General features: G+C 34.9%; 1 protein-coding gene and 1 long non-coding RNA gene across 6 annotated transcripts in view; one reads left to right on the forward strand and one right to left on the reverse strand.

The window, feature by feature from the left end:
* Positions 1-15,628, forward strand: part of LOC140843171 (uncharacterized) — an 82,959-nt gene that overhangs the window by 59,194 nt on the left and 8,137 nt on the right. The gene's annotated exons all lie outside the window — the stretch shown is intronic.
* ICE2 (interactor of little elongation complex ELL subunit 2) overlaps positions 1-15,628 on the reverse strand; it is a 53,463-nt gene that overhangs the window by 5,419 nt on the left and 32,416 nt on the right. For all 5 annotated transcript variants that reach the window (XM_073211933.1, XM_017659735.3, XM_017659734.3 and 2 more), the window contains 3 exons: positions 4,608-4,692; positions 3,227-3,277; positions 152-410 (listed from right to left, as the gene is read on the reverse strand). In XM_073211933.1, the coding sequence (XP_073068034.1) occupies positions 152-410; positions 3,227-3,277; positions 4,608-4,692 (395 nt within the window). The remainder of the gene's footprint in view (positions 1-151; positions 411-3,226; positions 3,278-4,607; positions 4,693-15,628) is intronic.

Below are 15,628 nucleotides of genomic sequence, written 5' to 3' on the forward strand. Positions count from 1 at the left end.
ATAACTTTATCTATCCTTCCTAGGGATATAGTTTTTAAAATGGTGGTATGATTAATGTAATGTCCACATCAGTTTGAAATACTGTACAGTCAGTGAACTAGATTAATAATAAACAACCTAATAGAATATTTAACATCAAAAAAGATCTTACCTTTTGTTGTGGTGTAGGACCTAGTGATTTAGGTGGAAAAGTACAAGGTATTCTTCCATGACGGATATGATATGGTAATAAGAGACTGGGATCTAATGGGACCCAGGGAACTGAGAGACTGGAAGGTACACCAGGAGGGCCACAATATGTTTTATGCAAATTGTATGCTGTCCTAGTAACTTTTCCATCAGAGGTCTTGTAGATTCGGAGTGAAGAATCTTCTGCTGCATGAGACAACAAGTAGGAACCCTCCTGCAAGCTAAATCCACACAATGAAACTCAACTTGTAGGCTCACTCCGTCAATTTCAACATTTTTTATCATGATCTATTAGTAAAACTCAAAACAATTATGAGTGTGCAACTAAAAATAGTTACATGAACAAATAGGATTTAAGAAGTCTTAACTATTTTCATGCCTTTCAAATAACTAATTTTAATTCTTCTTCCAAAGTTCAGGATATATAATTATTTTCTTTTTCCTGTTATATCAGTCAACTCATAAGCTTTCAGTAATTTAATGGGAAAAAATAGCATTCCTAATTCTCTAATCCATGGACAATACACTGAAAGGCATTTCATGAGTGTACATACATAGCATTCCTATACAGAGCATTTTAATTCATTCAACAAACATTGCATCTACTTTCAATCCAGTAATAGATAGGTGAATTAGAGATACAAAAGTGAATATAAAAGTGAGTAGTTTAAAATGAAGTGGCAGAAACAGTCAATTGAACAATCACAATACAGTATGAGGTGTCATGAGAATAACAGTAACAATAGCAGCTGACAGGTGTGAATGCTCATCATGAGATAATTGCTGTACTGCTTATATCCATTTTTCAATTAAATTCTCCATAACACAACTTCAAGGCACAATATTAATTATTAACCCCATATTAGAAAGAAACAGAAATCAGAGATGCTAAGCAATATGCCCAACGTTCTGAGCACAGGGCTAGAATATAAACCCTGGCAGTCGAACTCCACAGGCCATAACTTTAATCATGACCCTCTACTGTCACAAAAATCAGTTCTGTCAAACCGACATTTTTCCTTTCTCCTGAGAAAGCTTTAAGAAATTTAGTCTATCAACATAAAGAGCTAAAAGGATATGATTAATTTACTGTGCTTTCTTGGGACTGTACACTCTTCTAGCTCAAAGGTGTTAAGGGGAATATCAGTTCTTTCCCACAATGTATCATTTAATGTAAGACTCAATCATGGTTTAGTTACATGAAATCTGATTATAAATAAGTTATATTTCCATTACTTTTCAAGCAGAAGTAACAGGTGTTGACAAAAAAGGTTCAGAGAATTCTTCTTACCCTCCAGAGAATTATTTTCACAATCACTTTTCCATATTTCCACATAAGGCATTAATAATTGATTTGATCGCAGGAATACTAATATTTCAAAGACTGAGCTTTTATCAATGAAAATCATATATGTTAACCATCTTTATTAAAAATGAAGAACGCTTTGGTGTACAGAGAAAACTCATGGAGAACGAGGCACTCCAGGGAAGAATGTCTTAAAAGTACTGTACAAGTGCAGTGTACACGGACAAACACAAAGTATGGTAGGCAGTAGGCAGAATAATGGCCCCCCAAAGACGCCTGTCCTAGTGGGCTTACTATAATCTTAAGTATCCTTAAATGTAGAAGGAGGCAGGAGAGACTCAGAGGGCAAGATGTGACTGTGTTAGAGGCGAAGTGATGGGATGTGAGGAAGACTCAACTTGCCTTTGAAACTTTGAAAATGGAGGAAGAAAACAGAGGAAAACAAGCCAAGGAATGCAGGTGGCCTCTAAAATATATAAAAGTCAAGGAAACAGACCATACCCAGAGCCTACACGACAGAATGCAACTGACCTTGATTTTAGCCCACAGAGCCCTGTTAGACTTCCAACTAACAGAACTAAAGCCAGTAAATTTGTGCTGTTTTACAACATCAATTTTGTTGTACTTTGTTAAGGCTATAGTAGAAAAACTAACATATAAACTAAGATAATGAAATAAAAATCAAAAAGCATTTGGCAAATTTCATGTACAAGCATTATGTTTCACTTGAAGAATAGAATTTATGAAATAAAACTGCTGCCACAGAATCACAGGATCTCCGAACTGAAAAGTACCTGGGGAATTATTGAACTCAACAACATCTGTTTATAAATAAGGAAACTGGTGTCGAGTTGCATAATAAGTTAAATAGGAGTTAGAACTGAGATATTTTACTTGTAGTTCAGACTCTTTAATTAGTTTTTAGTTTATTTTTTGGTGAGGGCATATATAATAGAAGGAATGCAAAAGTTAACATGACAGAACAGTTTGATAAATGATCAGGTAGAGAATCAATACTCTAAGATTTGCCATCTACTTAATAACTTTCAATCACTAGTTCTATGTTGCTTTCTTATCCTTAAAAGGTAAACAATATAGAGCTATTATAGGCTTAATAATATAGGTCTCCCAGTATCTGTACATCCTGATCTCCAAAACTCATGTATGTTACATTTAATCACATTTGCAAATGTGATTAAGAATATAATATGACGGTGGGAGCAGCGATTTAAGTGATACGCTGTGAAGATGGAGGGATGCGCCACACATCAAGGAACACAGACGGCCACTAGAAGCTGAAAATCATGGCAGCCAAATGGCTGTCTCCTCAGACCCTCCAGAGGGCACCAGTCCTGTTGACACCAGTTATGCCCAGTGAAAATGATTTTGGATTTCTGATGTCTACAACTGTAAGAGAATACATTTTTGAACCACTAAGTTTGTAGTAATTTGTTACAGTGGCAAGAGGAAGCCAACACAATAACCTTATAGGAAAATGTAATTGCAGGTGCATTACAGCCAGATACTATTATATTATCTTCTCACATATTTTTTAAAAATTTTGATTTTGACAAAATAGACTACATCTTGCATTTCCAGGTTATTTTCTATCTATCCCTAATGGCATATATTCAAAACTTCTATGAATTTTCATATGCAATGCAATGACTGATAGGGTATGATTTCATAACAATCAGACATAGTGATGTAAGATGTCCAAAAAATACTTACCTGCTTAATTTCTTTAGAATGTGTTGGAGGATGTTAAATAAACTTGAAATCCTAGATGGAAGAAATTCATGTAAAATAAAATGCCAAAAAACTTTACTCTTAAAATCATAGCTTCTCAGGAAGAGAAATGCCCTCAATAACAAAAGAAACCAACAGACGAGATAATGTAAAACCCAGGATACCAAATTTTATTTCTAATTCGAGTTATAGTATCTACTTAATTTTGGCCATTTCCTGATTTCTCTTCAAAATCATAAAATACGTGGCTTGTGTGAGTCAGAGCAGTTGTAAAAAGATCATTTTATATTCAAGTCATAAACTTTAAAAATGTTCAGAAGTGTTTAAATGAATTAATCTGCAAGAGTTGTGCCTTTTAGAGAGTGGTAAATTAGCTTCCAAAGAAACTAAGAGATACTTTAAACGTGTGATGGCAGAGAAGCCACTGACTGGGGACAGGACAGTTAAAGGAAAATGGAATACACGATACTTCTTTAGTATCTGTTCTAGACCTAAACTCATTCCCTTTATTACTTAGTTAAAAATGGTTTTCACTGAGAGAGGGTGGCAGACAGTGAATCACGTATAAAAAAGCTTTTCTGTTCACATATGTAAAGAAAAAGTTACCCCTCCAAAGAGGCAATCCTTATAATCGAAAAAGATATTTTTAAATATAAGCAAAGAACTCAAGTTTGAAACTGTGGTCCTTCAAAAACTGTGTCAAGCCCCAAAGCTGCAACTATGCAAATAGTGTAAGTCAGGACAATTTCTCATCCTAAGTGGTGAATCAAACATATGAATTATCAAGGCTGCATACTCAGCTGTGTGCTCTGGGGCAAGTCACACATAATATGGAGATACCACTACTCAGTTTTCCCAGGAAGTTGTGAGATGCAAATTAGACAGTATTCACAAGTATTTTCCTTTTCATTTAGGTACTTGGAGTTCTAATTACAATAAATTCATTTCCATCTGATATCAAGTAATGCTTCATAGAAGGGCAAACTTTTACAAGTTACATTATCTAAATGAGTATATGCAGTCCTGAGAGCTAAAAGTCTATGACTGTCCTGTCTTTTCCCTTCCCTGAAAAGAGGTGAAATGTTTGCCCCCATGCACCTGCAAAATGGCAGGCTTACTCTCTTGGTCTAGTCTTCTTTGTCTGAAGTAGAAAGACTGGTGCCACTACATTTAATTTGCAGATGGAGATGATTAATGTGGATTGATCACAAATTGGGTCAGGCAGGGGAAGCCTCAATGTACAAAAGGTTTAAAAGTCTTGAAAATAAATGATTAAAACTAAACCAATATTTAGAGATAAAGGAAAAGCAGTGATTGCATTAACAAGTTTTTAAAATTACCACCACAAAGTAAACTTTCTTACTTGAGTGTTGAAAGCTTTTCTTTCAGTTCTTCTGAGGTAATTTCTTCTAGCAGGAAAAGCTTTGAAGTAAATGCATCGATATGTCCTAAGATAAAATATTAAACTTAAAAAAAAGAATAACTGCTGTTCTTAAACAAACAAGTATCCAGTCTGTTTAAAGATGGTTTACAAAATTCCACTAGCTGTAAAGGGTCTTTACCTTCTAAAAAGAGGAGAAATAGACATTTTATTTTTTATTAAGTAAAGCTGTATTTAAAATGACATAAAAAATTAGATTATAAAAGAAATCTACATTAATTCTTAAACATTTGCTGAATGTAGAAATGTTTATGCATATCCATACCCCCAAAAAATCACCTCTAAGTCTACAATTTACAAATAAAACCTGTTAAAATATTGGTGTTTCTAATTTCTATTAAAGCTGTATTTTTATGGAGATTAAATTTTTGGAGAAATATGTACCTATTATCTAACCAAGCAGAGAAAAGTCCAAATTTATAGTTTGGTCATGCTCTATACATCTCTAAGACACACTTGGATCCTAAGATAAAAATTAGATTATAAAAATCTATTTTAACTATTCCCAATAGCTAAGACATAGGAACAATCTAAGTATCCATCAAAGGATGAATGGATAAATGAGATATGATATATATACACAATGGACTCAGCCATGAGAAAGAAGGAAATGCTGCTATTTACAACAACAGAGATGGACATTGAGGGCATTATGCTAAGTGAAATAAGCCAAAGAAAGATAAGCACTTTATGGAATCATTTTATGTGGAATCTAAAAAAAAAAAGTTGAACTCAGAGAAACAACAGTAGAAAACTGGTTCCCAGGGGCTGGGGTTGGGGGGATATGGAGAAGTTGGTAAAAGAGCACAAACTTTCAAATACAAGGTCTGAGTATCTAATGTATAACAGTGACTAAAGCTGGTAACACTGGATTGTATAACTGAAATTTAGTAAGAGAACTTAAATGTTCTCATAAAAAAATATGTGAGGTGATGGATATGTTAAACTACATGGGAAGAATCCTTTCACAATATACATATATATGTACATCAAATCATCACGAAGTAGACTTCAAATACCTTACAACTTTATTTATACCTCAATAAAGCTGAAAAAATTCTGGCTTATTTTTAATCAAAGCACATTATTAAGATCTCTTATGGTTAAAAGTAAAAGTAAAACAGCCTGCTCAAAGTCATACTTATAAACATGACATAATTCTAGAGTTCCAAAAAACAAAATAGCAAATTCTCAAGGTGACACTTCTTTTTAAAAAGTAATGTGTATGTTATACAACAAAACAGGTTAACACAACACTGAAGTCTTGAAATGTATCAAGGAAAAGTGATAGAACAGATAGCCCTGAGTTAAATGTTAAACAATCAAGTCAATACAAAAACTATGTTAGTGTATGATAGTTAACAACATCAATTAGCATAACAGTATAACACCAACTCTGAAAATACCATTCTGTTTTTACTTTTTTTAACTGCCATTATTTATTTTATCAAAACACATTACCTGGAAAGCTGATGTTAATCACTGGATGACAAAAAAATGCACATTATTTAATATTTCATTTTTATACCTAGCCCCCTTTCATTTGCTTTGTGCTCATAAAAGAATTAGGAACATTTTTATCAGATGCCTTTCTTCTAAGACAGTAAGTCCTTTTTTCTCATGCCTACTTGTTATTTCCTATGCTAAGTTTTAGTTTCAACTCTGTATTTCTAATGCTTGTTATAAGTCACATTTCTAATAACAAAGACATTTTAATGATATAATAACTGCAGGAAGTGAATATTAAGTGTCTTACCTTTCTTAAGGAAAACTCAGTGAAAAGTACAGTTGACCCTTCAACAACACAGGTTTGAATTCTGTGGGTCTACTTACATGTGAATTTTTTTCAGAAACTCTATTAGAAAGTTTTTGGAGATTGGTGACAATTTGAAAATTCACTTTCTTTTCTCTAGCTTACTTTATTGTAAGAATACAGTATGTGATACATATAGCATACAAAATGTGTTAATTTACTAAATAGAAATTACGGGTAAGGCTTCTAGTCAACAGTAGGCTATTAGTTTTTGGGGAGTCAAAAATTATATGCAAATTATTGACTGCACAGGGGGCTGCCTTCCCTAGCCCCTGAGGTGTTCAAGCATCAACTGAATGTGTTACAGTACATGCCAAATACAGTCAGCCAAACATAACCATAAAGAGACTACCATACCAAGTGCTATAAGGGACTACCTCCTTAAAGAATTTACAGCTTTCTCAACATTGAAGCATTTTAACCTGTGGGCCTCAAATGAGCTGTATGTGTGCTTGATATATTTCTCCTCAGCCCTTGGGGCAGCTAGGCCAAGGTTTGGGATGGCAGGAGCTTCTTGGCCATTGCCCTTCAGCCATGAGCAATCTCTTTTGTGTATCACAGTATGCTATCCAAATACTTTTTATGTGTGTCAAGGTTGGGAAACACTGCTTTGTATGGTACAAATAACTCCTTTATATAATCCAAATAAAGGCTTTATATACATGCATTCATTCATACATAGATCCACGTATCCGCATGCATACATACACAGACACAGGCTGTCCTTGCTTTGTATTCAGCATGGGATGATAAAAATCATCACACAAGCTGGGACCATGTAAGCAATTTTTAGTTATCAGTGGGAAAAATTATGGTTGTTCCACTGCCTTTAAAATTTTTTTGTCTAAACATTAAAAATTCTCCATCAATTTTAAATGTATAGGGAAATGAAAAAAATAGTACAACTATTTACTTAGTACACAGTAATTTAAAACATTTAAACCACTGAGAATTGAAGTGTTTTCTTTGTAAAAAACTTACCAAGCACAGTTTGAACAGTGCTTGTCACCTCCTTTGTACAGCTTATGATAGGAAGCAAGCATCTTTTCGATGCTATGCTGAACTGACCTACTCCTTGCTAAGTTAGGATCAGCTTCCAACATTGTATTCTTTGTGCCTTCAATGTCATGAAATACCCTCAATAATTCCTTTAATGTAAAATCTTATGGTGTCACTTTTCATCCCTTCAACCATTTTCCTCATTTATGTCAGTAAGTCTGCCTTCACTACGTTCTTCTGGGGGCATATGTGGAGTCTCAAAATTTCCACTGTCAGCTGTTTCTTCTGTAACTACCTTTATGTTCAATTTGAGCTCCACTTCCAGCCATATCACTTTTTAGTTGTTGTGCTTTAATCTTTGTTGGCAAATTCCCTCTTTTGATTATCCACTTTTGTAAAATGTTACGAATTTATCACTGGGAGACAAGGAAGGAACACAACTCCACACTTTGCTTTCTGTGCATGAACTCAGTTACAGGCACAGTGACCAATCACTGACAGACTTTGAAAGAGGTGACAAGATTGGTCACTGGTCAGGATGTGCCTCTGTTGTTTACACAATGATCTGTGGACTGGAGATTCAGCAGTGCAGTTTGTACTTTATGCAATTACCCGCAGTTAATATACTCTTGTAACTGAAATTTGTGTACATCAGAACTGTGCAGAGCACAGATTGCCTGTATGTTGACTATACACAATTAATATATGTCAGACAATTAAAAGGTAGATACAGAATTTGTGAGACAACTTTGGGAGTTTTCTTTAAGGAGTACTCCTTAAAGTTTTTATAGGGCAAGTAGTTAAAATACTGTAATACAGGGGAGGAGGAGAACATGTTCATAGTAAAGCAAAGTGGATAAACAAAAAAAACACATTTATTCCATCTGAAAAAGAGACTATGAGCTTCAGAAGTGGTTCTGAAGGTGTGGACAGCAGGACCAGCTTCACCTGAGAACATTTAGAGATGCAAAGTCTTAGGTCCCAATCCAGACGAACTGACCCAGGCACCCCAGAGTCAGGGCCAGCCATCTCCACTCGAACAAGCCTACAAGTGATTCTGATGCACAACCAAGTCTGAGAATTACTGAACTCATGTTCTACAAACCAATATGCTCTTCAGTTAAGGAAAATATCTAGGATCTGGTATCACTTGTGTCTCGTAAGATATGCTTTACCTAAATCTCTCAATCATGCAGGTAAACTCTACCCCTACTGTTACCGCCAAAAGATCTGATGCACTGGTCCCTCACTTTCATTTCCGAGGAGAAACTACCTTAAATTCCCTTGATATCTTGAGATTGTAGGACTAGGCAGAGAAAAAAGACAAGGAAATTCGTACATTAAATAAAGGCGTGGCTAGCAATGGTTGAGTGCGGGAAACTCAGGCTACAACTGAGAAAGAACTATAGTGCTTGACTGCATGGCAAGAAAAATATGAGCACTTGCAAATCTTCTGGTTAAGATGTTAAGATTTCAGATTCTAAGACAATGATTTGTCTTGAGTTACACTGATAAACAGTGTCACACATACAGTACACTTGACTTCTGTTAGCTTTGACCCATCCCCATCCCCTGCAATCTTTCCCTCAATCCTTCTTATTTTTATGGCTAGATTAAAACTTTAAAACTGTGTTTAAATTCTGGTCCAGCCACTGATAAATCTGTATCTATGAGTGAGTTGCTTATTTATTCTGAGCTTTTCTCCTTGCTTACAGCAGTGGTTACACACATTGAAAACTGTTCATTAATAATAATGAAGATAGACCAAAAATTTTGAAGGAATGAAGTAATATACAATATATGTATGACTAACATTGCTTTGCTGTTTTGAAAATTTTGGTTTAATATTGTGTGAAACAACTATTTGAAAGATAGATTCAAAGTTCCATTTTGATACAGGTTTTAATGGCTGCCATAGCTAAAACAAGATACCCACAATGATACAGATCTAAATGGAACAAGGGTCTCACTAGTGCGCTTACCAACAGGTAACACGGATTGTTTTTAACACCGCAAATCAATTACACAAAGGTTTTTGCAGAAATACTACTGGTGAAAGTCCATTTTCTCTGATGTAACTCACTTTTTCTTACAAACTTAAGATGGCGGCTATACTCCTATGCTTGAGACTCTGGGATATTTTTTGTTTTTTTTTTCTAATCTTATTCCAAGTCTTTCAAGTATACAGATGTTCAAATTTTGTTTTTTGTTTTTTTTTTTGACATTAATCACTTTTAGCAACAAAATCAAACTTAAAATACCCGAGGATGCTGTACGGCACAACTCTGGGTACGGCCAGTCACGTAGAATGGACTGAGCACACTGCCCCGCTGGAGGTGTGTGATGTGGAGGCGATGAGAACACTTTCCATATTGTATGTGACAGGACTCCTTGGCAACATCCAGAAGAAAATATCACTTGTCAATCGACATACTTAATGGGAGCAATGTTTAATTTTTTTATTTTTTAAGAGGAAAAAATAAGAGTTGTAATATCTTCTTTCTACAACTCAGTGGTCTATGGGGCAGTAAAAATGAAATACATAAATTCAATGGCTTGCTTTCCATGATTTCCCTTCTTGACTTTTACTGTTCCTTTATCCAATTATCAAAGCCAACTTCATTCATCCTAAGAATGCTTAGTACTTGTGTGCTACATACTGTTTGAGGGACTTGGGATCTATTAATGAACAACACACAAAGACAGGCAATAAATATAAGTAATTAAAATCACATAATTTGTCAGTGGCAACTTGGAAAAGGTTGCGAAAGTTTGTGTGGCTAAAGGGTAATGGAGCCACCACCAGAGGAAGAAGGAAATTGCAGAGACATGAGCCTGGCACCTGGGGCTACTTTTCTCTTAGGAGTGTCTGTTAACCTGGAAAAGCAACTGAGATATAAGGAACGGACCAGAGTTTTCAACAGTCTCTTAGGATTTGAGAAACAAAAACTGGAGTTCAGGTCTAGCAACGAGATAAACACATATAAGCTCTGCGTTGGGACCTGTGGCAGGGGTTCCCTGGGTTTGGGGATTCTCTGGAAGGACTTAGAGGATTCAGCATACAGTGTACTCATGGATAAGGTTTATTACAGCAAAAGGATACAAAGCAAAAGGAAGCTGGCGAAAAGAAAAGATGTGTGGAGTGAAGGCCACAGAAAACCAGGTGAAATCCTCAGGAATCCTCTCCTGAGTTTCTGTTCGGTACGATGAAAAAGGTTCTGGAAATAGACAGTGATAATGGCTGCACAACACTGCGAATATACTTTACACCACTGAATTATACACTAAAAAATGAATACTGAATTTATATTAAAATGGTTAAAATGGTAAAATTCATGTATCTTTTACCACAATTAGAAAAAAAAAGTTTCCCACTGGAGTCACCAGGATGCACTTAATTCCTACAGCAACAACTTTTTTGTATACCACAGAAGTTTGAGACTTAGCACTCAGGGTTTTGACTGGGGGCTCATCACATGGGCGCCCTCTGCCTAGCACATCCCATAATTTCAGACTTTCAAAGGGAAATATGTTCAGAATAAGCCACATTGTACAAAGAGTTTAGCCACATTGAGCCATTCTTATTAGGTACAGAAAATCTTCCAACAGTGTAGGGAAGTGTTTATCATCCAAGTTCCCAGATATCAGCCAAGATCCAGCTTTGCAAGCAGGTCTTTCCAGTCAGCTATGTTGACTGTTATTTGCACAGACCCTGAATGGCAACATCCTAGCAATAAGCAATAAAAACAGACTGGTCTTTCTAGGGTCCAAAGTCAAGCTTCAAATTATCTAAATCCCTGTAACTTAGATTAAGATGAATCAGCACTACTAGTGTGGCTGGCCACCTGTCAAATGCAAACAAAAGTAATTCTGCCTAGAGGAAGGTAACATTTTAGCTCTCATATTACCCCCAGAATTTTTCATATACAATATTTGGCCCTTGATAAACAATAGCCTGGCATGCAATGAGACAACATGGAATTCAAAAAAAGGGAGAAACAACATGTTATGGGATGAACTGTGTCCCCTCAAAAAGATGTGTTATAGCACTAACCCTCAGAATGTGACCTTCCTTGGAAATAGATCACTGCAGATGTAATTAGTTAAAAAAAGGTCATACTTGTGTAGGGTGGGACCTTAATCCAGTATGACTGGTGTTCTTATAAGAAGAGAGAGATACACAGGAAGAAGGTGCCACATGATTACAGAGAGAGATGAGAATGATGAACCTATAAGCCACAGACACCAGTGACTGCTGGCAAATACCAGAGGGTTGAAGAGACAAGGAAGAATTCTCTTCTATTCTCTCCTACGGATTTCAGAGGGAGCATGCCCTATGAAACCTTGATTTTGGACTTCTAGCCTCCAGAAATATGAAACAATAAATTTCTTTTTTTTTTAAGCCACCCAGGTTGTGGTACTTTGTTACAGCAGCCATAGGAAATACACAAAAGTAACAGAAAACATCCACAAGGAATCTAGATAGCAGAAGACTAGACAGAGACTTTGAAATAATTTTGCCTCATATCCTTAAGACCAGACATGATTGAGAGTTTCTGTAGAAACCCAATATCTATATTAAAAAAAGGAAAATGGAAAACTAAAAAATATAATAATTGAAATTAAGAACTCAGGTGATGGATTAAACAGTATACTACTGACAGCTTAAAAGAAAATTAGTAAACTAGAAGGAAATATCAAGAATGATGCATGAGGAGTTAAAAGAAAATAACTACAGAAGACAATGTAAGGTACATTAGGGATACAGAAAGATGTAACATGATACAACAGAAATCTCAGAAGAAAGCGATGTTTGGTGAGAAAAGGACTGAGATGCCTCCAAAACTGTTAAAATTATCAAATCATATATTCAAGGAGCAATATAAACCCCAAAAGGATTACTTACAACGAAAACCTAACCTAAACACACTGTGGGAAAATTGTAGAAAACCAAAGAGAAAAATAAAATTTATAGTCTGCCCAAGGAAAGAGATATATTACTTGCAAAGGGGCAAAGATGGACAGCTGACTTATCAACAGAAACAAAAGAAGCCAGAAAACAATGAAATGAAATACTTATCGTTCAAAAATAAAGGTGAAAACATATTTTCAGATGAATAAAAACTGGGGGGCTCTGTTTTCTAGCAGATCTGTAATAAGGATAATACTAAAGAGTCAACTGTGCTAAGAAATAAAAGGTAAAAAATATAAGGATTCTAGAAGATAACAGAATATATTCATGATGTTGCTGTAGAGAAGATTTTTTTAAATAGGGAAAAGAAAACACTAATGATAAAGGAAATGACTAATAAATTGGTCTATATTAAGTTCAAATGACATCACTTTGAGATTGACTAGGCAAGTCACAGAACGGGAGAAAAAAAATTGTAATATTTAAAACCAACAAAGAATAACAAAAAAATTAAAATCTAACAGGAAAATAAGCAAGTGGCAGTTCATAAAAATTAACATCTAAATGAAGATAAATAAAGAGTATCTAACTTCATAAATAACCAAGGAAAGGCAAATCAAAACAATGAGATATTAATACTTACTGATCAGCATGGCTAAAATTAAGTAAACTAATAAAACCAAATATGGGTAAGGATGTGGAAAAACTGGAAGCTTCACATAACTGTTAATATAAGTGTAAACTGGTACAGCCACTTTGGGAAGCTTTCTGGAATTCCAGTAATTCCACTCTTAGGTATAAGCCCAAGATCAGTATATGCAAACTGTACTAATAGACCTTTATAAGAATGTTCGTTGTTGCATTAAAATGGAAACAACCCAAATAGGCTCCTAAAGTTAAAAGAATAAATTGTTTTTGATAAATTTTGATAAATTGTGGTATACTCTTAAAAAAGGAATACACAAAACAATAAAATAAACTGTTACACACAACATGGATACATCTAAAAAATTATGTTAAGTGAAAGAAGGCATAAACAAAGAATACTGCTTTCGATTATATTTGTATAGAGTTGGCAAAACAAAATGGTTACATTAGAAACCAGGATAGTGGTTACCGCTGGAGAAGAGGATTGGCAAGTGTTGCAGTGTTGGGGGAGAGGGTCCTTCAGAGGCACTGCTAGTTTTCAACTATATCTACGTACTAGTTAGAGAGGTACTGACTCTGTTTTACTGCACTGATCTGTACATTTATACTTTTTACCACTGTTCTGAATATGATTCATACTTAAAAAGTTTTACATGGAGGAAGAAACATTGAATCAATGGTGTAGTTTAACACAACTTGGGTATCTTAGAACAGAAGGAGTACTATGCTGACATTTGTATTTTTATTTTGAAGCAGGACATTTTTATTTGAAATATAGTCAATCTATAATGTTACATTGGTTTCAGGCATAAAACATAGTAATTTGTTATATATGCTCACTACAGTAAAGTGTAGTTGCTGTCAACATACAAAGATAATACAATATTGACTATATTTCCTATGCTGTACTTTGATCCCCAAAACTAATTTATTTTATAGTTGGATGTTTGTGTCTCTTTATCCTATTCACCTATGTAACTTGTCCTCCTTACCCTCTTCCCCTATAGCAACCATCAGCCTGTCCTCTGTGTTTATGAATCTACTTCTATTTGGTTGTTTTGTATTTTAGATTCTACATGAGTGAAATCATACGGTATCTGTCTTTCTCTCTCTGACTTATTACACTTAGAATAGTACTCTCCAGGTCAATCCATGTTGTGGCAAATGGCAGGATTTCATTCTTTTTTATGGTTGAGTAACATTCCATTGTATTTAGTTTATTTCATTGTACCACAAGTTTATCCATTCATCTATCGATGGACATTCAGGCTGTTTCCATCCATATTTTGGCTACTGTAAATGCTGCTGCAATGAACAGCAGTGCATATCTCTTTTCCAATTAGTGATTTTATTTTCTTCGGGTAAATTCCCAGAGGTGCAATCACCGGATCATATGGTTTTCAACTTTGTTTTTTGGGAAACCCCTGTACTGCTTCCTATAGTGGCTGCACCAATTGTTGGTGGCTACAATCCCACCAACAGTGCATGGGGATTCTCTTTTCTCCACATCCCTGCCAAAACTTTTTTCTCATCTTGCTATTAGCCTCTGACTGGTGGGAGGTTGGAGCTCATTATGGTTTGGATTTGCATTTCCCCGATGATTAGTCATGTTGAGCATCTTCTCATGTGTCTGTCTGCCACCTGTACGTCTTCTTTCGAAAATGTCTATTCAGACCTTCTGCCCTTTTTTTAACTGGATTTGTTCTTACATTGACATTTTTAAAAAATCATGTGTAAGTACAGAGAAGTTATCAGTCTTTCTGTTTTAGTCTGCTTTTAATTTTTGGTTAAGAAATCCTTTGTTACTCTTGTATCATAAAGATAATCTTTCATACTTTCATATACATTCTAGGTTAATAGCTTTTTTTCAATATAAAAATATACAAAGTATTTTATTGTCTTGTGGTATCTATTTTCATTAAGGAGAAGTCTACTTTTAGGGCAATATATTATGTAATAATTATAACAACAAAGATGTGAATAATATAGTCCCTGAGGTAGGCTGAACAAACTATTATTATATCCATTATATGTAAGTGAAAAGCTTAGGTCTAGGGAGTTTGAATGGTTTTATCCGCAAACTGTAAAATATAATGTACTCATATACATATCTTCTGACTCCCACATTCAGCATGATTGCCTCTATTCTACCACAGTGGAAAAATAGGCTATGGAATCAGGAAAGATGGATACAATTCTGAATTTTCCACAAATTGTATAATCTTGAGCAATAAATTCTCTAAGCCTCAGTTTCCTTCTCTGTAAAGAAAAGGTAATATCAACTATTTTAGAAAATAGTGAGGATGAGCAATAATGGATATAGTCTTTGATCCACAGTATGTACTTCATAAATGAGTTAGAAATATTGCTCTATTGTTTTATACACATATACATACACATGTACATAGGCATTTAATAATTTCTAAGGAGGAGTCAGTCTGGAGCACTTCAAGTATGTCATATAATTTAGTTTGTGAGTGATAAGTACATAATGTACCAAAAGGAGAAAAAAAAAACACCAAATACCAAACAATACCCTATGAGCTGAATGTTGGGAAATTTTGAGGATGG

The sequence above is a fragment of the Manis javanica genome, chromosome 8, assembly GCF_040802235.1.
Source record: "Manis javanica isolate MJ-LG chromosome 8, MJ_LKY, whole genome shotgun sequence".
In the NCBI taxonomy this organism is placed as follows: Eukaryota; Metazoa; Chordata; class Mammalia; order Pholidota; family Manidae; genus Manis; species Manis javanica.